The following is a 25,994-nucleotide window of genomic DNA, read 5'->3' as shown; positions in this document are numbered from 1 at the left end:
CAGCCAATGGCATGCATATTCCCATCTAAAAATTTTACCATTCATGGCAGTTATTTAGAATTCTGTCTTTGGCACTTCTCAACTTCTCTGTGCTAACACTTAGTGGTAAACTTGAAGCAGAAGTTGCTAAAATATCTTTTAACAAAGCAGGCAGCTTTACCAGGCAACAGGCCCATAATTCTGTTCATTATCTATGGAAATGTTTTAAAGGCCTTTATAATAATCTACATATAATAACTCTTGAAGATATTGTCTATTATTACATTTTTTATATAAAAGATTGTTATTTTCAAAAGCTACTTAGTAAGAAAGAAATTTGCATTTATCAAATCTAAAAATTTACAAATGTATAAAATGATTTTATATCAATACTCTTAATATAGAATGACAATTATCTAACTAAATATTCAGCTCAAAATGTTTTTGGGACGTGTGTGTGTTAGAAACACGATATATACAAAATTTTATATGCAAATTGACTAGTATAGTTTGCATTTAAAATTTGATGAGTTCAATTATCTTCATTTATCTTTTCTCACCTGATAACATGATCACATTTAAGTACATCAAATACATTAAAAAAAACTTTTGATAATACATTCAAATTATTATGGACTTAATTAAATGACTTATCAAAGAAAAAACAGTTAACAAATTCTTATTGCTTATTTAATAGCTTTTTTGCTGCTTTGATAAATGGTACGAGAGTTGATAAGCTTTCGGCCTTCTGCAGAAATGGATGATTAAGCAATTCTTCGGCAGTAGCTCTTTTGTTTACGTCCACTTCTAGACATCGTTGGAGAAATGAAGTGAGTTCGGCTGATTTGTTTTTCCTTTTTATTTCCGGTTGACCATTAGTGGCAATCAGATAAAGTGCTTTTAATGGTGCTTCTGTAAGATATGGAGGTTCTCCTTCAGTCATTTCAATCACCATGATTCCTAAACTCCAAATATCAACTTTATTGCCGTATTGCTTTCTGGTTACTACCTCCGGTGCCATCCAATAGGGTGTTCCCACCATGGTATCACGTTTTTCATCACGAGAAATTTGAGCACAGAAGCCAAAATCTGTAATTTTTACTGTGCCATCCATGCCCAATAATACATTGTCACTTTTAATGTCACGATGAATGATTCCTTTGGAATGAAGAAATAACATTGCCTTTAATGTTTCTCGACAAATGGCAGCCATTTGTCCCTCTCCCATGACAGTTTCTGTGACAACATCAGTCAATGCACCACCTTCTAAATATTCCATTATTACCCAAAGTTCATTTTTTACGAGATAACTGTCCACATAGTTCACCAAGTTAGGATGCCTGTAAAGTTTTAATAAATTATAATTTACTGTATATGTAACTTAATTATTATCTAAAAGAATACAAATACTAAGACAAAAATCCATTCCATTAAAGCATTTATTTTATATATTTACAATAATATTTGCATTCAAGTGCTTTCAGATTCATATCCATCCTCAGGAACCTATAAAAGTTTCAATCATTATTACCATATTAATGCATTATAAACAGTCAGGTTCAGTTTGTCTTTTGGACTTTCATGACAACTTTTTTCCAGCAAAAATGCTTTATTCAACAAATGTTCTTTGGCCCTTTTTATAGCACAAAAATTTTAATTATTATTTTTGCCCTATTAAAAAAAAAAAAAAAAGGCTGAAAGCATTTCTGCTGGAAAATATTTACAGTAATACCTCAGTTTTCATTGACTTCGGTTGTCATTGGTTTTGGTTTTCGTCGATTTTTTTTTGCGAAAAATTTGTCTCGATTTTCGTTGGCATGCCCAAGTGACCTTGCTGCTAATTTTGTAAAAACAAAGAGCGGCCCATGCATTTTCTGGCTCAGTGTGGCGTTATTTCTCATTGTGTGAACATTACACCACGACAGTCCACCACTGGCCAATGATTCCGTTCCCTGAACACTGGGAATTCAGTCGTGGGTTCACGTTTTGCCAGGGTTAACTGGCCACGTGAAGTTTTCTGGGTTTTCTCCACATCTGTAACGCCTGAATAGGGGCCATTTACCCTTAAACAGATTTCCCAGAAGCCATTATTTCCCTCGATATGACTGTCATAAATGCATACAACTACTATTACATGACAATTACGTCACACTTTACTATGGGGTGATATAGGCTAGAAGCTCACGTCCAACTAGCTTCTACAAGACATTACCCCGCGTGTCTAGCCAAACAATTCCATTGCTTTCATCTTAATGCTTTTATCTTTATGCTAATTAGTCTTTTATGTTAATTTCTTATTGCTTTTAGTATTTAATGCTATATTAATTCTCTGTAAAATGTGTGTTTGTATGTATTTTGGAGTGTCTAGAATGAATTAATTGGATTTACATTGATTCATATGGAAATAATTGCTTTGGTTTTCACCAGTTTTGGATGGATTATCGACGAAAACCAAGATATCACTGTATTTGTGAATTTTAAGTTGTCACGACTAATGAAAGATGGATGAAATTCCTTAAAGAATTTAATATATATTAAAAAGCAAAAATTAAAGCTTATATATGTATACATTTATATTTTATTTAAAGTCAAAGTGTATACACACACATGGTTACAGTATCCAAAGATAATGCTGTAATTGCTGAATCAATTACAGCATTATCTTTGATTTATGAAGGAAGGCATAAACAACATTGTTAATTGCAATTTCAAAAAAGTTCAAACATTACATCCTACCTTTAAACAAACATAAAACAAAGTTTAACTAAAGTTGTTTATAATACTACAGTAATGGAATTCTATAAGTTTTTCTTTTTGTTAATTTTCTTTATTAATGTTAAAAATACTAAATAAAATAATTATTTGTATGCTTAAAGAACGTTATTTGACAACTTGATGTTTGGAACTTTTTATGAGTTTCTCAGAGATAATACAAATCCAAAACTGCTTGAACCAAATTCTGTTAATTTTGCTTTTATTAAAATACTCTGAATTAAATATATATATAAATCTAAATTTAAATCAAAGTTTCAGATATAATATTAAAAAATAAATTCTCTATACACAAGGAATAATTTAGAATAATAAAAGTTAGATTTTCAGTGATGATTTTGTTAAGGTAAAAAGATAAAGAATATGTTAGCATGATTCAAACAGTACTAGATGCAATATCCAATCCCAGAAAACTTTGAAAATGATTTAAGCAGCTGTAATGTTTTCAAATATAAACTTGAAAAATATGAATAAGCTACTTCTTCCATTTATATCTTGAATGTTGTACCACTGTAATCAAAAGGTATTGGGAATGGTTTATTTAAACTGTGTGTTCAAAAGGGCACTGTCGTCATTTTTTGCCATTTGGTACAAATTTAATCAACACATAACAGCAATCTGTATGTCATCATCTGTTTTCATTTGCAAATAAAAGTGAGAAGCGAGGTGCGATTTTGTGTAAAGTTAAGAAAAATCTTAAGCCTATTTCTCCACTGTAATCGTAAAGAAAACATCACACAGAAAACAGATTGAATATCACCCATACTATCAACAAATATAACATCAGAGTACATAATGATAAACAATTCAGTGTTAAAGGAGGATAAAGTTGATTGTCGACATATAAATAGAAGGAAACGTACAAATCTCGAACCAAACATGGTCATGACTGCTCCAATGACAGTCTTACGTCATCAGCGGCTCACCTCTGACCGCACACCTGCAGATGCATCGCCAAACAGTCGATCATCTGACTCTTTTTTCCAAGCCAAATCGATAAAAGGGAGACAAGAACTCAAGTCTGTGTGAACCAGCCTGGACAGTCATACACCGGCAATAGCCACTCAGTTCCCTGCAGCTATCCCCAGAATGTGATCACAAGACTGACACCACAAATAAAGGAGAAGACTTCCGTCCCATCATATCCCAAACAGCCTAAAGCAGACTTTCCCATAGAAGATGAATCACCTTATAAGAAAGGAAGACATTGATTACGGCTCAACCTCCACAAAGACAGAGAACCACATCTTTCTCTGAGGTATTTCTGTAAACTCTCTCTCAAGAACAAGTAGCAGATATAAGGTGACACAACAAAAATGTCTATGTATTCTATGTAAATTCCATACTTCTGTAAATGTATTTACTGCATTTCTGAGTATTTTTAGGTTTAGATGTTTATATTAAACTTATATTTTTTATTCATTAACCTGGCTACTTGTCTCTATCTAACCTTGGACACTTATTGACTTACTCATTGACCTCCCCACTCGATAAATTAGACCTTCCTATTCAACCTTTCATTAAAATTCATGGGTTAGGACACGTTCAACTCTATCCTGACAACAGCTAGATCTTGCAATCCCACCAACAATTAATCATAGAGCCATCCAACAGACAGAGATCAGGTTCCACCAACTCGTGCCGAGTAAGTGGTCATTAGAGATTGCCTCCCTGGTCCCGGCTGATGTTACATAAACATTTGTTTTGTGTATAAAGAATTTTTGTGCCAGCAATTTTTCAAAATGTTAAGTGTAATTCAGCAAAAGAACATGCATTAAATTTTGTTTTTGCAATGGAATTACTGATAAAGCTTTAGTGACAATAGTCTATCAAAAGCAAGAGTTTGAATGGTATAAAATGTTTAAGGAGAGCAGAGAATGCAGCCTTGATAAGATAAGATGAACCACACTCTGGTAGACCATCAATTTCAACATTGCTCATGTCAGGAGATTTGGTACTCAATAGTAATTTTTTAACAACTAGAGACATTATTGTATCATTTAGGTCTTGTTGAGCAATTTTAAAAGATCATTTGAGCTTGCAGCATGTCACTTCTCGAATCATCCTGAAAATGTTAAATATTTTCCAAAAGCATCATCGTGTTTGAGTGGCCAAGGAAAGGCTTATTCAAGGCAAATCATTATTAAAATGCATTGTTATGGGTGATGAAACACAGATCTATGCTTTTGACACCAAAACAGCTCAACAATCAAGTGAATGGAACTTGAAAGGTGTGAAGTGAGTCCTTTCGAGCACCATCAATGGGGTGCTCAAAAATCAAGGTTATGTTGACTGTTTTCTTTCATTGTTGTAGTGTTGTGCATCATAAATTTCTCTGACTGGCCAAACTGTCAACTAAGATTATTATTTGAGCATTTTGTATTGTTTGTGCAAAGCAATTTGTTATAAAAGACCTGATTTGTGACAAGAAAACTCATGAATTTTGCACCATGATAATGCACCTGCTCACAATGCTCTTATTGTTTGTGAATATTTGGCCACAAATTCAACAAATATGGTTCCATATCAGGTGAACAATTGGAATGTGTAATCTTTTGTAAATCTGTAATGAAGTCAAAATCTAAATATGAAGATACTTCATTTTTCAAACCAACCAACACAACAGATTTTTTTTAAACACATTTCAATAAATGTCGTATTTTTAATGTGAATTATAAGAAATAATGTAATCAAGTAACTGTATTTTAAATTCATAACCTAAAAAATTAACTACTTACTTATTTTCACGCATAACTAAAATCTCTGTTATTATCAATTCCTTTTTAGGTTGTTGAGATAAATCCATTTTTTTAATAGCAACCTTTTCTCCTGTCACTTTGTCAATTGCAGTATAAACCATTCCAGAAGCTCTAAAACACAACATAGATTTAAATTTTATAATATGTATACATATATAAAAGATAATTACACACAAACATTTTTAAATTAAGTCTTTCATCTCTGTTCACATATTAAATATATTCAAAATTCCTATTACTTAATAAATATTTTCATAAATTATTTTTTCCACACACATTTTTATAGTTAGCAATACAGATCACAGCCTGCACTAAACGATTTCTCAGAATCTGCTTGTATTATAATTTATTGACACAGAAACAATGAAATATTGAATACTTCTTTGCAAACATAATTTGCAATGAAGTCTGATAAAGAAGATCCATAAACACACACACCCCAATGTTCCTATTTCAAATATTTTGTTACTGAAAATTTGATATTTAGATGATTCAAAGCAATTTTATTATTGAAAAAAAAGAAAGCAAATGACTACCTGACTTTTTAGTTGAAAATACCTTGAATATAAATTAAAAATAATAATAATATTCATAACAAGAATGAATTTTAAAATCTGTTTCATTATAGAAAATAATGAAGAAATGCCAAACTCAGGAAATATAGAATTTTGTTTGTTAAAAATTTGAAGTCCATTGAATTGAAATTGGTTAATAATACTAATATAAAATTTACTAAATTAATTATTGAGTTTCTTAATTAAAACTGAAATGAATTATTTTAGTATTGTTTATTTTGTAATGGAAGTATGAATTATAAAATTGTAAAGGCTCTTCCTGTGAAAAATTAAAAATGAACAACAAAAAAAAAAAAAAAAAAAAAAAAAAACTATTTTTTTAGGAAAAACTGAGAATAGCCAGGAAATTTGTATGTGGATTTGAGTGAGCATCCTGTAGCAGTAATTATGATATTGCATTTGTAAGTTAATCATTATATCAAGTAAATATATTTACATTTGTTGTATAATACTATTAATATAATATTATAGAGACCGTATGTAATAAAAATGAAAATGCAAAGTACACTAAGATGTACACAAGATTAATCTTTCATCAAAAATGAAAAATTTTCAATAAAAACTTACCCTGAACCAATATTTTTAAGCAAATCATATTTGGAATGGGGATCACCTGAATTAACAATAGTTCCTGATAAAACAAATAGATAAGACTTTTCTTATTAATATTTTATGTATAATTAATTCAGATTACAAAGTAAATCATTTACTTAATGTTGCTATAACTTCTTCTTCAGACATTTTTTTTTGCTGTTTTCTCCTTATGACAGGGGATATCGTTTTCTCATCATTATCCTTTATGGGTGTTTCTGTTTCTAATTTATCAGATGTTTTTTCAATGTCATTATTCTGAAAATAAAGAATTTTATAACTTTTGTGTAATAATTAAATGCGTGCAGTGTTAAATTTATTTTTCGTTAAAAGAAGTGCTGTATTAATTAAAATTAGTATTCTAAAATTCATATATACAGTAGAATCTCATTTTAACAGATCTCTGAACAACAGATCTGTTGTTCCCAGGTCCCCCCAGGTCCCACCAAATCAATGTAATTTTACTTCCTTTTAAATGATACGTAACTTGAAATAATGGATTTTTCTCCAGCCCTATTTATTGTAAATTTTGTTTTTTTTCAACATTTGGTTAATATTTGGGAATTTGTAAAGTTTGATGACATACTTGTTATATCTGGGATTATGTACAGTACAATTGACAAACTGTACAAAATGTCAGCAGGCTAATGTGATTGAGGAGGAGCCTGATGAACATTCTGACACTGATCAAAGTGTAGCATCAAAATTTAGCAAGGATGGAATGTCTTTGTGACTTGGAAAGTCACAAAGACATTCCTGACAATTTCAGCATGAGCAAACAGGCTACACATGGCATTGTTTTTTTTTTTTTTTTTTAACTCTTTCCGCCCTGTGGGCACTAAGAGGGCCTCTTTTAGTAGGCCCATTATGGGTTCGGCCAGGCCCACAATGGGGCGACCGGGTGGTGAGGGACGGGGCCCGACATATCCGAACGGACCACCCCCAAAAAATTCCTGGGGATTATTCGACCCGTTCGGATTCGATTCCGGGTCCCCCAGAGCGGTAGGCTGCCACCTTTACCGCTCGGCCATCCGGCCATCCGGCCATCACACATGGCATTGTTAATATCAAGCAGTTGTATTTAATAGACAGAAAAGCAGTATCAAAACAGCCAAAATGGACAAGTTTTTTTAATAAATCAAAGTCAAGTGAAATGCTAACAGGCATATGTAATTTGCTTCTTTTTGTGCTTACAGTATATACAGTTTCCATTCCTTTGTCGTACACACGTACGGCATAATATACTATTTTCTAACATACATATTTCTGTAGAACAGAGATCTCAAGAGACTGAATAATTTCAAGTATTTCTTATATTAGGGGTTAAATAACGAATATTTTCCTGGGAGTGCAGGAAATCTGTTGTTTGCAATGTAACAGATTTTTGGAACAACGGATGATTTTTGGCAGCCTGAGTGATCTGTTAAAACAAGATTCTACTGTATGTTACACACAATTAATAATGTGAAAAGACTTAAAACATTGCTGCTTTATAAATGTATACATATACACATTCTGTTTTATCTAATATTAATGATATTTAGAGACATTTTAATCAAAGTTGTTTGTCTTCAGTAGAAATTTAATAAAGATGTATGAAAGATGCAACATAATATAATTTTACTCCTATCATCACAATTAAGAAAATGAAACAGAAAAAATGTTTATTTAGATCTGTTATGGAAAGATGAATATTAACAAACAACAACAAAGACAATTTAAGAAATGATAGATGTAATAAACACTCTGCAATAATGACAAAGATAAGTAGGAATAACATGCTAAATTTATTGTTCTTATTTAAAAGGAAATACAGTAGAGTATCGATTATCCGACCCCCGATTAACCGACTTATCGGTTAACCGACCGCGTTCTAGTCGGCAAATTCAAATGTCCGTTAGTGATGTGGCACTACAATATTTGGTTATGTCTTGACTACTTTAATATTATTTTTGTTAAATTTTTGCATGTTTTAGCTGGCAGCACTGGCTCAACCATGAAAGGGAGGCTAGTATTTAAACCAGGCCTAATACACTATACTAATAATGTATTTTTTCATACTTTTCGGTTATCCGACCAACCCCAGTCCCCAATTGAGTCGGATAATCGATGCTCTACTGTACTAGAATATATCCTTTAGAATATAAATAAAGAATTTAATTAAATAATAGAAGAGAGATAGAGAAATGGAAAGTTACAAGAACTTTAAAATTAACATGTTAAATAGCTGATAGAGCTATTTAAAATGTTAATTAGGGTCTGAGAATTTTAATAACTTTTATATTAACAAAGCATTTAATAATAATAAGAGTAAATTTAAATTTATATATTCTATTTTGTTATAATATTTTAATAAAAAATAAAAATTCTAATATATAAAATTAATTAATTAAATATTTTAAAATTAAATAAATGCAAAACATTTTATAGAAATTTTTCACATGTAATATAGAGGGGGAATATAAAATAACTTACTATTTCAAGTTTATCATCATTCTTTTCAATTAGTTCTTCTTTAGGAATTAAATTTTTATTCTCTTTTTTTTCTAATGGGGATTCTTGAGTTTTATTTTCATCATCTTTTTCAATAGTTTCTGCTGAAAGAAATTATTTGCAATTTTGAAGAATAAATTATTAATTGAACTAATTAAAAAACTTTTAAATTATAAAAATCTTTCATTTTTTTATTCTTTATATTATCTTTCAATCCAGAATTGCATCGACTATTAACTTAATAGCTAATGAAATACAATTTGAAATCCAGATGTAACTACATAATCTTGGTTATCATTATAAAGTAAAAATCTTAGTATAATATGATAATTTTGCCATCATTTAATTAACTATTGCAAATTTTAATGTCATTTTTTTATTATTATTAATTTATTTCTCGTTTATATGCTTTTCTTACTTAGTAATTCTTTTGCTTATCAGTGTTAAGATAAAAAATGAAAAGAAACTAAATGTCAATTTAAAATAATACATAATTAAAAATTCATTTCATGTAAATTATGATGAATCCATCCAAAATTAGAAATATATAATTACTATTTTAGTCATGTTTAATTGGTAGATATGGAAAAAGTCCATAATAAAAGCATTATTAAATGAAATTTATAATTATTTTGCACACTAAATTGTGATAATTTTGAAATTTATAAATGCAAAAATAAATGAAAAATGGATTCTCAATTACAGAAATATAGGCATTCTCCAGCTTAATACCAGTAATAAATTTCTCTAAATCAGATTTTCTGCCAGAAAACATTAACCAGAATTTATTTTTTATTATTTTATATCAGAAAGATTTTAATGTGAAATATCAACCAATTTTTTAAAACCTAACCATAATATGATAAATATAAATATACTCAATATAAATAACAAACTATCATATTAGAATGCAAAATGCTTAAAACATCACTTTCTGGTCACTAAACAATTAATATTGTTATCAAATAATTACTTTGTATCCATAATATGTACAAGTTATACATGAACATATTTTAAGGCACAGAAAGAGAACACACAACAAAAAACAGAATAAATTGTAGCACATTTTAAAAATGTTTCTGACTCTTGAAAATTAAAGAATATATTAACTGACTATATAATTATTTCCTAAATAAAATGCAGCTAAAAAAGTACTAAGAGAGCCATACATCATACAGATTTTGGGTATTAAATATAGAAAGCTGTTCTATTAGGAAAAACATAATCAGAAATCATTCTGCAAGGTGTGCCTGTATTCTGAAAGATCCAAACTGAACAAAACTAATCAAGCTTGTAACTTGAAAGATTTAAAATTACTTCAACATAAGACAACATTCTAATTGAAGGCTGGCTATCATACAATAGCTTGTGCAATTACATATTTAAATTGCCTCAATAACCAGGTTAGCTTTACTTATCCACAGGTTTAAAAAGTTGATCAAAATATTATTTTTGAAATATAATTAAAGTTAACACTCAAGCCAATATAAAAATTTCAATCAAATAAAGTTAATCCAAATATTGATACTTTAAATTATAATATATAATAATCAATTTATGGTTCAAAGTATTAAAATTATAATAAATCTTAATGAAGAAAATTTACTATAACAATGATTATTGTTATAATCATCAAATTATAATATATATTTCATTAGAAAACATTCTATCTTCATACCTGAAATAACATTTTCAATTTCTTCAGATTCTTGTTCAACAGTTTCTGTAGTACCAAGATATTTTGCTTCTGGTTTTTTTTTAATGGAATGTGCATAATATTTTAAAGCTTGAAGTACAGCTGTTGGATTTTGAGTTTGCTCTGATTTGCTAAATAATTTTATTAATTAAATGACAGTCAATTATTTTCATGTTAATTATAATTTTATTATTTAATATTAAATAATATAAAAGTATAAGAATATCAGGAGCTAAATTTTAGGGATAATTATGGGAATCCTTCCATTTCCAATAAATCCCTCCTTGGAGAAATTACAAGGAAGACTCCCCCACACCAGTTCAATCTATTACATCATTAATTACAGTAACTTGCAACTCAATCATTTCTGACTATGATCAGTATAAAGTAGACCAAAAACATTAACATTTAAAAATTGTATTGCTTTATTATTACACTAGAATCTCAACCCCTAGTATAATATCAATCAGTCTATTTAAATTTTAAAACATTTTGCAACTTTAAAAATGCTGTGTTAGTAATTGACAAAAATAATATACCATTTATGGTGGGAATGTTACTGAAGAGAAACCACACTAAAAGTGCATTAAAATCACATGTTTTTAATAAAAACTGCAAGTACTTTTGATGACTTACAATCGTCATCATCAGGCAATAAAATCAAATGCAATTTTTAAACCTAAAATTAGAATAGAACACACACAGTCTTTTTTAAATGTATAAAAGTATAATGTATAAAGACAAGTGGTTGGTTTATCAAATATTCATAAAATTAAAACAAACCAATAAAATACAGAATACACTAAATTATTGACAAAAATGTAAGTCCTTGGTGGAGATGGTAAATTCAAAATAACTTAAACAGAAGAAATTGTGCACTCTGTGAGAGGGGGAAATTGCTTATTGCATGCTATTTTTGGTTGAGCATATTACATTTCTTCCCATCCCTTCCCTGAAACTTAATGGGAACTGCAGAGTTTTGGCAGAAAAGCAGATCATTGTCGTGGTATTTTTGAAAACCCGATTTTAACTCTGGCAATATTTTGGTATACTTGCAAAATTTCACAAACCATCTGAAGATGGAGATAGAGACATATCATACATCATCAATCCATCAAAATTAGCAGAATTGTTATCTCCACATACTGTGGAGTCAACAATGAATAAAAATACGTGAATTGCGTGAGGTCTGCCACACAGTCCAAAATGTCCCATACACAATATGATTAGGCCGACTGACAGTTCCTTGTCTCCCCCCATCAACTGACTGCAATGAGTTAACCAAATGTCATATAGGTCAAAAAAATTGGAAAGGTTGTGTACAGGACACAATTGCAATCATTTAAGGCATAAATCTGTCTTTGTGTTATTAGAGAAAGGATAAGATGTAAAGGAATAAAGTCTTGGTGTTTATCACAAGTCAATATCTATTGGTTCAGTTAGTGGAGCACTCAAAATATTTGCACTGGAGTTGTCTTGCTCGGTTTTCTTACACACACTATACAATCTGCATCATTAGACATTAGTCATTTTGGGCTTTTCTGATTCCTTTAAAATTTTTCTTTCCAATGACATACATTTACTACATTTCTGTTTGTATTTCTTTTGCAGTTTTTTCAACCTTATGAAAATTTTCTTCAGCTTGCACAGTTATCAACTTACAACTTTACAAATTCTGTTTTATTAGTTATTATTGCTAAATAATATTGTAGATCCTGTCATTCTGTACCAAATCAACACCAATTTCAATGTCCTATCTCCTCACAATCCAAAGTTTCACTGCCCAAACACCATGCTACACAGACATTTTCAGTGTTCACATACAACTGCTACCCTCCTCCACACAGCTGTGCTCCCCCATTATCAAGCATTTTAAATACAGACATAAACCTTCTATCCAACAAAATTTAATTTAAATCATTAGATTATCATTTATAGTTTACAAGATAAATGGCAAGATTTGTCACACTTATGTTTGGTCACTCTAGTTTTTGTACACCCCCCTGTACTGAACTAAATTTAAAGACATGTTTGGATCAAAAAGGAGCAAGAGGGACAGATGGATTCCATGGTATTTGAATTCCTTGACTTTCCAGGTCTGTACAGACCCTGTAATTTTGATTGCATAAATTAAATAAATTTATACTTTTGAAACATTACACTATTGTTAATAAAAAGGCAAGTTCTATTGTTTTGTTTGTTAATCAAACTTTCTTTGAGCCTTTCATCTAAGTGAGTAATAGCTACTAGTTTCACCAAATATATAAGCAAGCTGTTTTTGACTGTGAATATGCCATAATATTGACAACAAAAATGGGACAGATGTTTTCACAAGTTATCCCTAAACCCTGTTACCAACTTCAGGGAAAGACAGAGAAGTCACACTTTCATTTGGAAACATGAATTTTAGCTCCTGAATATAATAAAAAAATTAAAAGTAAAATATAAATATATTTTTAAAAATTTAATAATAAAATAAAACTGATGATACTCTTTTCTACTAAAACAAAAATACATATATAAGGATAACTGAAATTTCTTAAAATAATTAGAAGTTTTGAATCAAATTATTTCATGGTTCATTACAATTCAATATAAATACAAAACACAAATACTAAAAAATAAAATCATCTTTAAATTTTTTCATTAAAATATAAAAAATTTCAGTAGCATTAATTAAATAAAAATACAGTAGAGCATCGTTTATCTGAATCAATTGGGGACTGGGGTTGTTCGGATAACTGATTATGTACGATAAAATATATTAACCTATCTGATGTTGAAATTTTTCTCTGTTGCATGTTGCTTTGTGTTGAATTTTCGTCGATTTTAAACCTAACGAAAATTTTTATAATAATAATTGAGGCTATTGTATCGTTAAAAATTATTTCTTTATTTTGTACAAACAAAATGAATATATTGAAAAATATAAAAACAAAAGAATTATACTTTAGTTAATCTACTATCAAAAACGTTTGATTCAGCACGACACAGTCTAACTGGAAAGCTTTTGGTTGACCGGCTTTCGGATAACGACACTCTACTGTAATTATTACTTTCTTTGAGAATATTATTATTATAATTATTATAAAAATGTATAAAGAGATTTTTGAAAATTGAATTTTAGATCCTATGTGTGAAAGAAAGTAAAAATCTAATCCCTGTGTGCTACGTTGGTGAACTTCACATTTTTTTGGTCATAGGTCACCGTCTTGTTTGGTCTGTTACATCTCTGTGTGGCACAGTGTATCCCCTCATCCAGCTTTTATCTGTGTTACATATAACTATATTTCTGTGCATCGTTAGATTCGTTTATTTGCTTCATTTTCTGACAGGTTTGCTTACAAGGAAAGAATATCTAGTATAAGAAGTAAGTAAATGAATTTATTAGCTAATATGGTATGGCGGGTCCTAGTGGATTCTCAAATATTGAGAAGTTGAACAAGGACAGTTACGAACTTTGGAAAATACAGATGAGAAGTGTTCTTGTATATAGTGTCCTGTGGAAATACATTGACGGCACTGAAATTAAACCAGAAAGAAGCCCAGAGGAATGGATCAAGCAAGATGTAAAGGTGTTGGTGCTAATAAATCTAAGCCTTAGTCTTGGGCAGTTGAACCACATGAAAAATGCCAAAATGTCTAAAGAGCATGGGATGGATTTAAGGCAATATTCCAGTCATGAGGTCCCGTTAGAAAGGCAACGTTGTACAAAGCATTAGAGTTTCCATATAGTGTGTACAGTCATCAATAAACGTTGCAAAGTATTTTGCACCTTTATATGGATTAAAACAGTCTGGAAGAGTCTGCTACGTCTCTGAGCTACAAGAAGTTAGATGGCTTTATCACAAGTATTGGAGGCGGGAGCACAGCAGCTGATCCATGCATTTATGTATTTGGGAAGGAAGAAGATTGAGTGATACTTATCGTTTATGTAGACGATTTAACATTGGCATCGAAGAAGATTGAAAATCTTGAGACCATTAAATCAAAACTAAAGTCAGCATTCAAAATAGTAGACATAGGCCATATAAGTAACATTCTAGGTAGGCATTGAAATAAAGAGAGAAGGACCAACAGGCAGCATTCGTCTGATGCAAACAAAATATATTAATGAACTGGTGAAGAGATTCAACTTAGTGGATGCAAAAAACTGTTGCTAGAGTCAAATATGAAAATTTCAAAGGAAATGGGTCCAATCTCAGAAAATGAGAGACAAGACATGAGAAATCGGCCTTATGAGAGCTCATTGAAAGTCTTATCTACCTGGCAAACGCGACACATCCAGACATTGCTTTTGCTGCGAGCACATTAAGTTGTTTTTGTGCTGATCCCCGTAAAACACATTGGATGATTGCGAAGCGTGTTTTGAGATATCTCAAAGGTACTTCTATGTATGGAATAATATACGACAAGAACAACAAAGAGCTTAAAACCTACACAGATTTGAATTGGGCTGGAGATGTAGACAACAGAAAGTTGTGTACAGGTAACATTCCGATATTAGCTGGAGGTCTGATTAGTTGGAAGTCAAAAAAGCAGACATCTGTTGCAATGTCGACCATGGAAGCAGAGTATTCAGCTCTAGCTGAAGCTTCACAAGAAATAACTTCCATAAAAAGACTGTTAGTACATATGGGTTTTAAAAGATGTATAAAAAAACCCCACTTGTGTTTACTGTGATAACCAAAGCACTATACAGTTATTGAAAAATGTGGTTTTTCACAAGCATAGTAAACATATTGACGTAAGCTATCGCATCACTCGAGAATTAGTCGAAAAAGGGGAAATTGTGATTTATTATTTGAGGATGGACTTAATGATCGCAAAATTCAAAGGGAAAGTCTGACCGTGTAAAGCAGACACAAACGAACTTGAGGGAAAATAATACAAGATTCAGTGGCCAAATATTTAATGGAAGACGCTACAGCTGCAGTAAAAATGGACATACCAGTAGAAATTGTAAATCGAAAACAAAATGCATGGAGGTAAAAGTTACTAGCGGTGTCCTTACTACAATCGCATGCATTGTAGAATTCACAAACAGATCGAAAAAGTGGTATTTAGGTAGTGGTGTGACAAGACATATGTGCAACGACAAATACAAATTCATTTTCTGACACTATGATTAGACAACTAATCAAATATTAGACTAACATATACTACAGAGGTTAACAAAAATATTGTATCACTAACATTTTCTGAAAGTTTGATACAATTGTGCAATAACTTGAACTTGTTACAACTATCAGTAAAATTGTGTTTTATGCCTCCTGCAACAAGTGATTGCATCATCCTTTTGGTGGTATAGAAGTATCAAAACCAGGAATGGCCTCACTATATATTAGGGCCAACAAATCACTGTTTGCAGCAGGTGATTCATGTCTACCTGTTCTCTGGTACTATGGAACTCCTCCTACCAGTCCTCTTTCACAATGACTTCTTTCAATTTTGCAGCATACAAGTCCCAAGATGGCAATTTAGCATTCCTAAGGCCAACCAACTTCAACTGACAGAATTTTGGATTAACAATGAGGATAGTGTCAGCCCACCTCACAGCAATTTCATTGGCTGTTATAAAACTCTTAACCTACTAACAGTTGTGTATTCCAGTTTATTCTTCTTTTAGTTGATAGATTTGTCGAGAAAGCCATCAATTAGCATTAAGTAATGAATTGAATGGTTAGAATTATGTTTTGGTCTCATCAGAAAGTAACAGTAAAATAAAAATAGAGATAGGCACTAAAAGTTAATAGATGGTGCTGTGGTCAATATTGACAAACTAATTTATAGAAAAAATAATGCAAACTGTCTTTTAATTAATGTGTAATTACTATGAATTTTTGCTTTTTTTGCTAATGATGAACAAGTTATTCAAACAGTTAAGAAAATCTAAATTGCTGGACAACATAAGAGTGCCTGATAGTGTTGCCATGTTTTCAAAATTGCTGACTTGGACAATAGGTTTGTTCCAATGGAAGTCCCTGACTGGTTTGAATTTGAAACTGTACGAGGCATGTGCAATGTCATTTTACAGCCTAGAACTGAATAATGTGCATGCCAGTTTTAAACCAGTACATTTTCTATAAAGGATAAGATGAGGATAAGTTTGGATGGGGGTGTGAAGTTATAGTATTTAACCATTAAAATAAAATACTTGAAAAAAATAAATTTATAAAAATATTTGCATCATAATTTCACAATTTCTACAAAAACCAGACAAATTAATAATCAATCCAGACCATGAATTTAAAAACTGGCTTGTCCAGGTGAAAACTGGCTGGTGGCAACATTAGTGCTCGATGTGTTTGTTGCTTGCCTTCCCATAGAGTTAACATTGTATCTCTCCATTTCACCACACCTGAATCATTGTACCTTTCTCAAATCTTTCTTCAGTAGCATCATTTACAGTATAAAAGCTTTAATTTGATATTTGAACTGTATTTTTAGCCCCAGCTGTTTACTTAAACTAAGTTGGAAAACTGAAACCCTATTTCAATTAATATACAGTCAACTCCGCATAAGTCGACACCCCAAGGGGAAGTGAAAATGTGTCAAGTTATCCGATATGACGACTAAAGCAAAGTTGAAAAAAAAACCACAAAACTACAATTAGGAAAATACAGTAGTGCATTATACAGTAGTATAGGCTTACAATACATTGTGTCCTCCATTTACAATTACTCTGTAGATGAAAAACTGAAAAATTTGTTTAGTGTTGTTTGTTTTGAGCATTTAACTGTCTCGATTTTCTTTTTCAATGATCACGAACGCCTTTAAAACATCTTCGCAATTGTCAATTGTTGGCAAGTAACGTCTAAAGATTCTTAATGCCTCTAGCATGAAAAAATGCATAATTGGATTCTGGTGTGACATTGATGTAGATTGTACATTTTCTTTTTGTTTATCTGTTATTATTTTATACATAAAAATACATAAATTGTTAAGGCATTTTTATGAATATGTATATATATATTAATAATATTAATATATTATTATATTATTAAATATATTAATTATATATTAATAAATAAATTGCCTCCCCTCCTGAAAAAAATGAGTTTGCACCATACGTGCAGAGTGAATTCATTTCATTTTTCACTTATTGGAATGTGAGACAGCAAAAGTATGTCGACTTATCCAGTGATGATGAGTTAAACGGTGTCGAGTAAATCAGAGTTTTTTTTAACATTAATGCCTATGTAAGTTGGCCGGGACCACAGAAAACTGACTACTTAACCGATGGTGTTGAGTTATCCGGGTGTCGACTTATGCAGACTCGACTGTATATAGAACATGTGCTAACCTAAAAATTTTGAGTCACAGTGACTCATTAAGTTTGTAAATGTGAGTTAACTTAAGTAATCCATTAGTCACATAAGTTAGTTTCAAAAAACTATTTGTATGTAAATACAGCACTGGTACATACTTATAAGACTCAGGGTGGCTAGATTTTTTCATTGGCCTATGCCCATAAATATTTTCTTTCATGCTCATTTTACACTAAATTTTCTTATTTGTGTGTTAATTTTTGTAATTTTAGCTATTTTTTTTCAAAAAGTGAACATTTGCCTATAATTCACTTACAATTGCTCTGGGCATAAAAAAATTCGTAGATGCTTAAGCTTGTCATTTTTCACTGAGAATTTAAAAATATAGGCATCTATATGTCCATCTGGTAGCCCTGATAAGACTCAAGCTGTTCAAGCCTGCCTATCTGTCAATGAGGTTATGACTTTGCAGAGTCAATTTGGTAAGCCTATACTTGTTCAGGTTGCACACACCTTAACTTTTACCAATGGAGAGCAGCCAAACTTTAGTTAGATTGTTGACTACTATGTCTTAAAATTTTTGCATTCTCAATCCTATACTCTCACACATCAGACACTGCATGCTAATAGTTCTAACATCAAATTTCAGTTAGTCACAAACTGACTCACCAGTGAAAAGTTACAGAAATATTAAATTTTATGCATAAAAATGTGAGTAAATAAAGGATCTGATATAAATTCATTAAATATATTCTGTTTATGGATAAAAAGTATCAAAATTTTGGTTTTTGTATTATTTACAACAGCTTATGTTGGATTTATACAACTTAGGTACTGAAAGCAGTAACTAACACCCTACACAGCAATTGATGCAACTTTTTGCACACCTCTATATACAATAAAAGGATGCTTAACTTTAAATAGAAATACAAAATGTAACAATACAGTAGTGTTAATTATCTGAAATAATTGGATAACTGATCACACTTGTTAAGCCAGCTAACATGTACAGTACCAATATACTTGAACAGATGCCATCTATCCAGTATAATTTAATGTATGGATAATACATCATCATCCATACCTTCGGGTATACTAGTATATGCATAGCAAGCTTTGGAGAAAGAAAAGATAAATACCTTAAACAAACTATAAATTTCAATTCTAGTATAATAATAAAAGAGGTTAATGATAAAAGAGTTTAATAATAATAAAAGGCATAAAAATTTAATGCATTAGAAGCCTGTAACTTAACATTTTTTTCTATTTATATTGTAATAAATAAAATATAATAGTAGTGTTAATAATGATATACTCAATAATGGGCCTACAGAAGATGGCCAATGATTATTACATAAATACTTTGCAATTTCAGAGAGTACAATTGCAATTACAAATTTGCAATTGTACTCTCTGAAGTTGATTTTGGTTAATTGATTTTTTGGATGATCAACACTTCTGTAATCTTCTGAAAATTTCATTAAAATTAAAGTAAAAACTACTTTTTCATTCTGAAAAATTTGTTAAAATCTAGCCAGTCAAATATTAAGGTTCATTTTAATCATATGATCAGACTGTTCAAAAAAATTTTGGCAGAATCTTTTCCAGTTAGAATTTACAGGATCTACATATTCAAAAATACTTTCCAAAGTTTATTCATTTTAAATATATTTCTGTAAACAATTTATAAACTGGTCAGTGTTTGTAATACTAATACATTTTTGTATCATCATAAACATTTTATATACAAAGTATATTTATATCAACGCACTATTTGGTTTTTACCCATAAATTGCAACAATTGTCTCTAAGTATCTATTTACATTATCTATATTCCTTTGTCAAATACAAAAACAAAACTGAAATTTTATTTTCTGTTTTTTACATTCTTTCTACATTTCTCTTCGTACATTACTTTCTACATTTGCTTTACACAATGTAGAAAGAAAATGTTTAATATATTATGAATATACATAACATATTAAATAATAAAAATAATAATAATAATACTTAATAAATACAAAATACACAAAAAAGGAACATCTCATGCTCTTTTCTTTAAGTAAATGTATTATTTCCATTATTAACCTTTTTAGTTAGATATTAGTTAGGTAATGATATCTGAAAAAATATTAAAATTACCACTGCAATTTTAGAAAAAAGCTATTTTTAATAGGCTTATCAGATGTCCTGTTTTGACCGGGATTGTCCCAGTTTCACAATGTTGTCCCAGCGTCCTGGCCAGTTTGTCATTTTGTCTCAGTTATTTGGTAAAATTTTAAGTGTTGAATATACAAGAAGTAAAAATAGTGCAGCCTCAGGTAAAATGGCAATTTGGCAATTACCCCTCTATTATGCTCACTGTTGCCAATCTAAATATTTCATATCTAGATCTAATTACTTTTAATGTTGTCTAGATGTTTCCCCCAAAATTTGTGGCATATGGCCTAATGAATTTAAATGTTTTATTTTGTCATTCAGATATTTTTTCACAGAATTTATAATAGTATGTAGCCTATGAGATCCAGATAGTTTTATTTCATTTTTTTAGATATTTTGTTTCAATTAGAGTTGGCAACATTGAAACTTACACTACCACGTCATTGCTATGCATGTCATATCTTAGTCGAGTTCAAATTATGGTCGGCATTTGCGATTATTTTGTACTGTACATTAAATTCATTTAATCTCTAAAATGCCAAAAAGAAACCATGTGTTTACTGATGATTGAAAAAGTCTGTGATCGTATTGACCAAGTGAAATATGAACTGTGCTTTTCAGAATTTTCAGTAACTCATGGTGGGCATTCAAACATTAAAAATCACTTGAAATGTGCAAACATAAGGCAAGCAATAGGAACTTCCTCAAATGTATTGTCATATTGGGTGTACTATAGATTACTATCTATGGAATTTCGGGACTTTGAGTATCTATCTGAACTGAGGAGACCAAGACAAGTTCAACCATACCTTACTTTTGGGCCAGAGGCAAAAAATAAGAAAGTTATCATACTTTTTTTGGTGATTGCGCAATGATCGGGAGTCACGTTGCTCTCTCCGCTAAGCCTATCGTGTGTTTAACAGGCAGTCTGGCAAGTCAGCCATATATACCTTCAACAGTGGCAGATGTTGATCCATGAGCACACTGATTGTCTACAGTTCGAGTTAAGTCCTTTTCACACATCCTTGCTAGTCGATCTCGGGGGCTATTGCCCCTCAGTCTCGCTATCGCTCGCAGTTGGCTTGTAGTACTAGCCAACTGCACTATCGCAATTGGGAGTCGTGATGCTTGAACAAAAGAAAAAAAGGAAATGGCGTTCGACTGTTTGTGCAATTTCTTGCCCTTCAGCGTGTTTTTTTAAAATTTGTTTGCAGACTTTACCGCGAGATGGCAGCACTAGCAACTATGGTGCCATCTGTATGAAAGCATTAAAAAAGTACGATAACTTAAAAACTATGATAACTTTCTTATTTTTCGTCTCCAGTCCAAAAGTAGGGTATCATTGAACTCGTCTCGGTCCCCTCAGTTCAGATATATAATCAAAGTCCTGAAATTCCATAGATAGTAATCTATAGTATCCCCGTCATATTTTAAATGTACCAATTTAAGTGGCAAAGAATTTTTAAGAAAGTTCACACTAGTGATAAATATTAATAACTTCTTAATAATAAGATATGTTTAGTTCAGTTATTAAAAATTGCTTTTAACTTGTTGATTTTGTTAACAACTACTTTATTTGGTCTTTTCAATAATAGGTACCTATCCTAGTAAGCTTAATTTTCTGTTGTATTTTCTCAAAATTGTCCCGATTTGAGAAAAAAATATTATGGTAAGTCTAATTTTCAATATTAGTAAATGAATGAATATTAAATACCAATATTAATTAACCCTCATCTTGGCATATAGAGTATTAAGAGCTCACTTGAAGCATGTGTATCCACAGGATACATAATGCAAATGAATGCAATTTTTATATTTTTACAGATGTATATGCTTGACTACAATTATATCGTTGGTTTCTCATTTTCTCTACTAACAGTATAAAACACTTGTGGGTTAAAAAAAATAAAATTTTTATGTACAGTACATGTATTGTAATTTGATCTATAAATGCAAAAAACTAAAAACTTATCAATTTTCAACTCACTATAAATTATTTCAACTTTCACTTATTGACATCAGATTTATGTTAAATTTTACAGGATTGTATCATGTAATAGACTGGGCCAGTCCCCAACTGTAAAGGTCGGCAAAATGCTAATCATTTTCTTACTTCGTTTTCAAAAATTTCCTTCTCTGTCAGTAGTGGGTCAAATGACTAACAAATTGATTTCTTGCACTCAGAGGAATGTTTTCTATATTTAACAACTGATGTTGCCAATAATGAATTTATAATTTTACTTTTAATTTTTTTGGAAGATAGTTGTGCACATTTCAAAAATCAGTTACATAATTTCAAAAATAGACATTGCTTGAAATATTAGAAAATATGAAAATTTGTTGCCGATTGTTTACACAGGAATGTTTTCTATATGGGAAATGAACTGCTCAAAAAAATAATGCATGGACCACCAATTTGAAATGAATTGATATTGGTCTGGTCATTGAAACCAGGAAAAAAAAACAAAGTGTAGCATTGTAGTAAAGTTTAAATATTCTACATTGTTATTTTATTAAATTACAATTGTTATGTGCAACAATTGAGAGTAAAGTGCACTCACGCTGCAAGAGAATTTACTGCAGGTGGTAGTAAGGTACTGTTTTTCATAAAATTTCTCTGAGAAAAGGGTCATAAACTTGAAAACCACTGTAGGAATCGCTTCAGAACATATCAGTTGAGAACTAATACAAAGCCCCCAGTTGAACTGTTATTTATTTTTGAGAAATTGGCCATGTATTTTCTGGATACATACACCCCAAGATGAGAGTTAATTATTATTATCATCATCACCAATTAGTTTTCAGTTTATGCATTTGTTTAATAGATTTTACTTACCTAATGTTAGCTTGTTGTAATAATCTAAGCCAAGGATCAGGAAGACCTTCTATTTCTCCAGTGGATGGATTACAACCAACATGAATATTATGTTTTACTGAAAAAGGTTTCCCAATTTCAGCTGGAGGAAGTGAAACTTCCTTCTTTGAAGTCTTCTTTGAAATTAATTTTGTTAAGAGACCGCTCATATTGTTACAATATATGGAATGTCTTCATGTAATACTAAAAAATAAATTAGAAAATTACATTAATAAATTTTATTGGTAAATGAAATTGTGTGCGCGCATAATCTTATATAAACATAACAATGGATAGGTTGTTAACAAAGGATTTTGATAATATAATTTGCATTTAGTTCATGGATTCTATTTTGATTTATTTATTTTTCCATAAAAAAAAATATTGAAATAAACTTCTTTCAAATAAATCAATATTTTAAGCTTACATAATTTTTTACTTCTGTGATCATATTATTGTTCATAAATAGCATATGATAATGCCATAATGGATTAATTTTCTTTTGAATTCTTTATGAACTATAATTACATTGTCACTAATAAATTAGTGAAAAATTATTTCAGCTTTACTGACAACAACATACCATCAAAATTTTATATATGATGTTTATAAATATTTGTGATTTTATTTTAAAATTCTTTACTTTTTCTTTTAAACTTATGAAAATACTACATTACTCAAAATAGTTCATCCTGATGCCAAATGTAAAAATTTTATTTAATATCTGTTGTCAGATGTAACATGTCAAAATATAGTAGAAATCAAGTCAAAATGCACGTGAACATAGTAGAAATCAAGTTAAAACTTAACTTCTATTATGTTCACTGAAGAATTTCCATATCAGTGACGAAAATGGTTCACACAGCCATGCTTGTAAGTTAAGAGGAAAATTTTTTTTTTGTAATACTCAGAGTTTGTCTTCATATGCAAAAAATCATTTGAAAATATCTGAATTCCTAATTTTTATATTAATATATAAAGTTAAAAAGATAATCGGTGTTCATCTTGCCCATATGTTATCATTTAAATAATTTAAACACAATAATTTTAAATTCACAAAGATGAGAAACTGTGCCAACAATATTAACTTATCTCAGCTAAATAATTTTTGAGTTAAATATATTGAAATTTATGATGTTAATTGCTAGTCATTTTTGAGATGAAACTTATTAATAACTCTAAAAAATTCTATTAATTATTAGCATAATTTTTTATGAGAAGGTTACTTAATTATCTTTATTTAAATTTAAAAATTATTTTGATAATTTGTTTTGCATTTATGTAAATACTGTATATATTAAAACTTCAAAATGTTTTAATATTTGTTTACAAATATGAGAAATTATTTAAAACTGTCATTTCTAATATAATTGAATATATCTCAAGTTCGAATATTTCACATTAAGAATACATAATAAAAATAACAGTAAGTATTAAAAATACAAAAACATTTACCATATGATGGATTTGAATTGTCAACTTTTTTGGAAACTGATCCAATACTTGCCTAATGAGTTAAACTGAACATACGGATGTAACAGTGGTTAATGAATTTGCTAATATAATATAATAAAATAATCAATCAATCATTTAAAATTGTAAGTTTATTTACAATTCTCAATAGTATACCAACAACTGCCGTAAACGATCGGGTTAAATTTTGGCTAACTGATCATTTACGGCAGTTGTTGGTATATTTGCTTATGTTATCAGGTTTGTTTGATGTATATTTGCAATTCTCAATAAGTTTCATTGGTTATTTTTTAATAATAAATTAAGTTGGTTTTAAACTTCATTGAAAATTCTTTTTAATATTGAAAGTATAGAAGTCTAATCATACCTTTCAATTTCAGACTATCATTGTAGCACAAAATTTGTAATTTTGACATTAGATCATCATAAAATCAAAAATCATTTCAAAATCTATCAGATGTGAGATTTTTTAATCTAGTACAAAAGATAGAAAAAACAGCTGCTAGATGATGTATATGAACTACTGAACTTTCAGGAACTAATCTAATAAATAACCTGTCATCTAAAAGAAAAATTTTATATTTGAAGACTTAATAATAAAAAACTAGAAATAATAATTTCTTTCTGACTTTTCGATTTATTAATCAAAAAGTAAAAAAGAAATATTCCGAAAATAATAAAATTAAAATAAAAACATTTAAATTAAATTAGCAAGAACATAATAAACTATCCTAGATAAATCTGTTAAATAAAAAAAAAATTATTTTTAGAATCAATTTAATATTTTATGATTAAACAATAGCTTATTATGTGGTTTAACAATTTAAGAAATATAAAAATGTTTCTTCAATTTCTAAATTTTAAAATTTAGCTAAATTATTATGTAATTTATTCATTAAATTTGATTTAAATAATATTTATCTATTCGAATATATATCATATATCATAATTTTAGAAGTTAGTACTTATTAGTAAAATTATTTTATTGCCAAAATAAATTAGTGTTTTACTTATAAACACTTCAAAATACATTTCAATATCTTAGTAACTCCACATAAAAGATTATTGTTATATTATTTTCAAGGGCATAAATTTTCTGTATAAAAACATTTATGACGAGTATTTAGATTTTTTCTTTTATCAAAAATAGAAATGTACAAATAGTAACCAAAACTTCAAATAAAAGGGAAATGCAAAAAATAAAATATGCTTGTTCTATATATTTTTTAAACAGTTTTTTAACACGTTCATTGCCTACAGTTCAACTAAAAAATAAAGTTTAATTTAAAAAGTCATATGAAGACAAAAAAATAAAATAATTATATTGTTTATAGTTATCTCACATATTTAAGAATTTTATTATTCCTCCAA

General features: G+C 29.7%; 1 protein-coding gene across 3 annotated transcripts in view; it reads right to left on the bottom strand.

The window, feature by feature from the left end:
* Positions 1-439: 439 nt before the first annotated feature.
* Positions 440-25,994, bottom strand: part of LOC136971515 (serine/threonine-protein kinase PAK 1-like) — a 53,771-nt gene continuing 28,216 nt past the window's right edge. For 2 of the 3 annotated variants that reach the window (XM_067265974.1, XM_067265973.1), the window contains exons 2-8: positions 23,133-23,354; positions 10,848-10,996; positions 9,152-9,273; positions 6,796-6,934; positions 6,653-6,716; positions 5,490-5,621; positions 440-1,319 (exon numbers count right to left, since the gene is read on the bottom strand). In XM_067265974.1, coding sequence (XP_067122075.1) covers positions 659-1,319; positions 5,490-5,621; positions 6,653-6,716; positions 6,796-6,934; positions 9,152-9,273; positions 10,848-10,996; positions 23,133-23,320 — 1,455 coding nt within the window. In that variant the 5' untranslated portion in view covers positions 23,321-23,354 and the 3' untranslated portion in view covers positions 440-658. The remainder of the gene's footprint in view (positions 1,320-5,489; positions 5,622-6,652; positions 6,717-6,795; positions 6,935-9,151; positions 9,274-10,847; positions 10,997-23,132; positions 23,355-25,994) is intronic. The other variant, XM_067265976.1, reaches the window with a different exon arrangement.

Source organism: Centruroides vittatus, unplaced genomic scaffold, assembly GCF_030686945.1.
Source record: "Centruroides vittatus isolate TY-2023 unplaced genomic scaffold, ASM3068694v2 contig_2574, whole genome shotgun sequence".
NCBI classification, from domain to species: Eukaryota; Metazoa; Arthropoda; class Arachnida; order Scorpiones; family Buthidae; genus Centruroides; species Centruroides vittatus.
Note: the sequence above shows the minus strand (reverse complement) of the source record. Positions and strands in the feature narration are given on the sequence as shown.